Source organism: the organism of the source record quoted next, unplaced genomic scaffold (assembly GCF_019419815.1).
Source record: "Pyrus x bretschneideri cultivar Hongxiangsu unplaced genomic scaffold, Pyrus_bretschneideri_v1 Contig21, whole genome shotgun sequence".
NCBI lineage: Eukaryota > Viridiplantae > Streptophyta > Magnoliopsida > Rosales > Rosaceae > Pyrus > Pyrus x bretschneideri.
In genome coordinates this window covers 4876811-4881249 of record NW_025999513.1, presented here as the reverse complement: position 1 = coordinate 4881249, position 4439 = coordinate 4876811, and the positions used below count along the sequence as shown (strand labels likewise).

General features: G+C 38.5%; 1 protein-coding gene across 1 annotated transcript; it reads right to left on the bottom strand.

The window, feature by feature from the left end:
• Positions 1 to 1411: 1411 nt before the first annotated feature.
• Positions 1412 to 3789, bottom strand: LOC103958558 (CASP-like protein 1E2). The gene is made up of 2 exons (XM_009370832.3): positions 3416 to 3789; positions 1412 to 1949 (listed from the first exon to the last, which is right to left on the bottom strand). Exons 1-2 carry the CDS (start codon positions 3625 to 3627, stop codon positions 1610 to 1612), a joined length of 552 nt encoding a protein of 183 aa, XP_009369107.1. The 5' UTR covers positions 3628 to 3789; the 3' UTR covers positions 1412 to 1609.
• Between the last annotated feature and the right edge of the window lie 650 nt (positions 3790 to 4439).

The following is a 4439-nucleotide window of genomic DNA, read 5'->3' as shown; positions in this document are numbered from 1 at the left end:
CCCTATCTTCATCAGCGAGTTCTGGAATGCTTTTTTCAAACAACAAAACACCACCTTGTGTAAGAATTCAGCCTACCACTCACAATCTGATGCGCAAAGGTCCTCAATCGAACCTTGGAGCATTACCTTCGGAGCTTTGTACTGGACAGACCGAGTACTTGGATTCAGTGGCTTCCATGGGCGGAATGGTGGTACAATTCCACCCTTCAATCTGCTATCCAGATGATACCCTTCCAGGCCGTCTATGGTTACCCACCGCCCACCGTCGCGACAGACCTACCTGGTTCTTCCCCAGTGCACCAAGTCGATGTCTCTCTCCGCCATCGTGACACCCTTCTCACCCAACTGAAAGAGAATATGCAGCTGGCCCAAAATTGGATGCGCCAACAGGCGGACAAACATAGATCAAAACGGACTTTCAACATAGGCGATTAGGTTTTTCTCAAGCTCCACCCATACAAACAGCTCTCGGTCTCCAAAACGCACTGTCCCAAGCTTGCTCCTCTCTAATATGGTCCCTTTCAGGTGTTGGCCCGAGTTGGACATGTTACCTATACGCTGGACCTGCCCCCTCTATCTCGCATACATCCCACCTTTCATGTCAGACTACTTAAACCCAAGTTGGGCGCGCATACAATGGCATCTTCCACTCTGCCGTCGGTCTCCGTAGATGGTGCCTTCACCTAGTTCCCAGAAGCAGTCTTACAACGCTGCATGTTCAAGCGTGCAAATAAAGCGGTTACTCGTTGGCTCATCAAATGGACAGGTCTGCCGGAGCACGATGCAACTTGGGAGAATGCAGATTCGATCTTGACCCGTTTTCCAGAGTTTGTCGCCTGAGGACATACTCGTTCTAAGGGGCGTGCCCTATTAGGATTTTACAATGACTTAGTTACTTTTACTTACCGTGTAATGGGGTAATAGTTAAAGGGTGACTCACCACTAGGGTTGCCAAGTCGTTCGTCTGTAGTGAATGTGTGGGCTATATACAAATCCCATGTAATTCCCTTTTGAATTATGAATCAAAACTGAACTTTATCTTCCTTTTGCAAATTTCCTTTTCTCTGCCATTTTTCCCCTTGGGGGCGGCTGGAACCTACCAGCTCAGTGCAATCAATTTGTGAGCACAAAGAAAACCCCACCAGCTCAGTCCAATTAACGTTCGAAATTCTCGTTTGCTTTTTTTGGTTAGAATAGAAGGAAATCGAACTCTTACATGTCTAATTCAAACTTAATCGGCGTTAACCTAATTGGACCCTAAAGGACTTTTCGTACTCTCGCTTTCATGTCACATCATCAACTTGGGTTCACCAAAAAGATTCACAATTAAGTCATAATAATCTAAAAGCTTCCGTGTGGACCTAAATTTGCTCTAAATATCACATATCTATCGAAAAAAAACTCTTAGCAATGATACATTCAGAAATATTATATTGGCAAAAGATCATTTCAACAGGATACAAATTATATGGAGTGGTAAAGATGTAATCAAACTGCATTATCATGCACACACACACCAAACTAGCTAGTACTTGACAACATGAACAATAAAAATAGGCTCTACCTCTACAGGCATTGTAAATTAGAGGGTTCTGATCAGACAATTTTTCTAGTTAGACGTCCTGCTAAGGCCTAGAACAGCAAGCACAATAAGGAAGAAGAATGCCAGAGATCCAAGCAAGGACAGGGTGGCTGAGGCCACGACTTGGTGGCAGAATTTTCCGAAAACATTGCAGACCTTGTTCCATTGCACGTGTGTATTCCCTTGGTACCCCATCAGACCAATTGCCCCAGTGGATCCAATGGCGGAGAAGAGCAACGCCACCATCGTCAGATCAAGCATGATGATCACCAGCCCTAACCTATTTTTCTTTCCCCGATTCGCAAACAAAAGGCCTAGGGAAAATGCTGCATATGCGCATGCTATGACATCTGCTACCACAAGGTACCTAGCACATAGTCAATCTTGGTAAAATTAGTTACTCAAATAATCACTGCATAATTAAAAGACAAACAAGAAAAAGATTTTAGTCAAGAAATAACTCACGTAGGTAAGGATACAAGTATAGTAGTCTAGACTGAGGTGTCCAGGACCGTGCTAGCTGATTGAATATTAGTGAGAGAAAGTGGTTTACGTACTTAGGAGGGACTTGAAAAGTCTTGTCGTGCATAACTATTTTGTTTTATTTTATATATAATGATATTTTACTCTAAATGGTGAGAAATACAAATTAAGTCACAGTAGGTCAGTTATAATAAATAGGCATTAAACTCGTTATTCAAATGAATCAAATTTGATACTTTAACTTATAAGTGAAGTGGAATACTACTAAACTGAACTTTTAATGATGTCTTGCATAGAGGATCATACGTACTCAAATTCAGGAGGATGTTGGAAATTTTTATTGAGATAAGTCACGGGCAAAGCATTGACGGAGTGAGCTATGACTAGAGTGAAACTTTGAAGCAAAGACTATCTTCCACTACATCAATCTTCATCTATGACATATGTATGTTTTGTTTGGTCCGAGAAAAAAAGTTCGTTTATGATTTTCGCCTAAGCTTCAAATTGTATGGAATGAACTCTAGTTACTCACACTAGACAATAGTCTAAATAAATAAGTACATGCGCTAAAACTGCATTTGGTAACACCGTGTGTCAGAATAATAGTCACATTGAAAATATACGGTAATTTTCTCTTCATCTAGCTTGATAGATATCTTGCACATTTAATGTTGTTAATTTGGACCATGATCAGTTTGACAACACAATATGTCACATTGCCAAACATGACATATATAAGTAAGATTCTACCTCTTATAAAATTCAGATGGACAATTTTAAAACATAACATAAGCTGTTAATGAATTTGACTTATAACACAACTTGAAGCTTGATAAACGAATACATGTGATGCATCAAAGGTAGGGGAAAAAAAAAACAACGATGCAATGTAAACAGCATATATTGGGTATTTATGAGTGAAACTGGAACCGGTTTTCATCATTTCTTACCCATAGAACAATTATCTTGAACTCAAAGTCTATGAAATATCTTATCCATAAAATCCATTAGATTGCATGGTAGTGTATTTATATATTTGGATTATCACATGTAAGTTTTCAATAATATTACACTTTAGAGAAAATCTTTCAAACTCAAACGATAATGGGAAAGCTTAACAACTAAAGATCGATTAGAGCATAATAAATGGACAAATAAGGTATTAGCTCTGTCCAATTGAGTTGTTGAAGTAATTTTGTATAAAACTTAGAGTTGTCGGGGTGTTTTCTTAATCAAATTTACTATTAATATAACTGGTGAAAATTACTGAGAGAGAGAGAGAGAGAGAGAGAGAGAGAGAGAGAGAGAGAGAGAGAGAGAGAGAGAGAGAGAGAGAGCGCGCTAGCTTACACAAAAGCAGATAAGTAATGCCACTTAGCCGTAGCAGGAATATCAATAGGAGGCAAGGTTGGGATGACCTTCATCGTTACAATTTCGGTTTGCTTACTGACTCCAAGAACAATAGAAGCCGTAAGAGTTAGCACCAAGGCCAAAATCCTCAGAAGTGGCTCACATGTCCCACCTCTTTGGTTTGCTATCTTCACTTCCTTTTGCTGTTCCATCCCACTATTGCTCCCACTATACTTGTTCTCGATATATTATATCCACACTACACAAATATTACCAGATAAATCACCAAAATACAAACCTAACTCAGAGATCTCCCAGAGAATTAGAAAAGAGAGAGAGAGAGTGAGGAGAAGAGACATGGGAAGAGAAATGAGCAGATGACCTTTAAATAGCAAGAGAGGAGGAGAGAGAGAATAAGCAATATTAGGGGATTGGTCTCCGTATTTTAACTTCATTTGTATTTTGTCATAAATTAAAATTCCAAAAATATTGGTCTCAAAACTTATCGCAATATAAAGCAGTGGTCCAAATTAAAAGGTTTTTAGAGGCAAATAAGAGATATAAGCCCTAAAGGGATTATCCACATGGACTATTTCTATATATTACAAATTAAAAGGTTTTTAGAGGCAAATAAGAGATATAAGCCCTAAAGGGATTATCCACATGGACTATTTCTATATATTACAAATTAAAAGGTTTTTAGAGGCAAATAAGAGATATAAGCCCTAAAGGGATTATCCACATGGACTATAGGAGATATAAGCCCTAAAGGGATTATCCACATGGACTATTTCTATATATTACAAATTAAAAGGTTTTTAGAGGCAAATAAGAGATATAAGCCCTAAAGGGATTATCCACATGGACTATTTCTATATATTACAAATTAAAAGGTTTTTAGAGGCAAATAAGAGATATAAGCCCTAAAGGGATTATCCACATGGACTATTTCTATATATTATCACACGTTAAGGAATCAACACTCATGAAATTTTAGTTCAAAAATCGAGAATTCAATTCAACC

Bases quoted from the DNA above. Each gene is read 5' to 3' on its own strand.
- LOC103958558 (XM_009370832.3), bottom strand. From the start codon at position 3,627: ATGGAACAGCAAAAGGAAGTGAAGATAGCAAACCAAAGAGGTGGGACA. The intron at 1,950-3,415 runs GTAAGCTAGCGC...ACTATGTGCTAG, and splicing joins CATTACTTATCTGCTTTTGT to GTACCTTGTGGTAGCAGATG.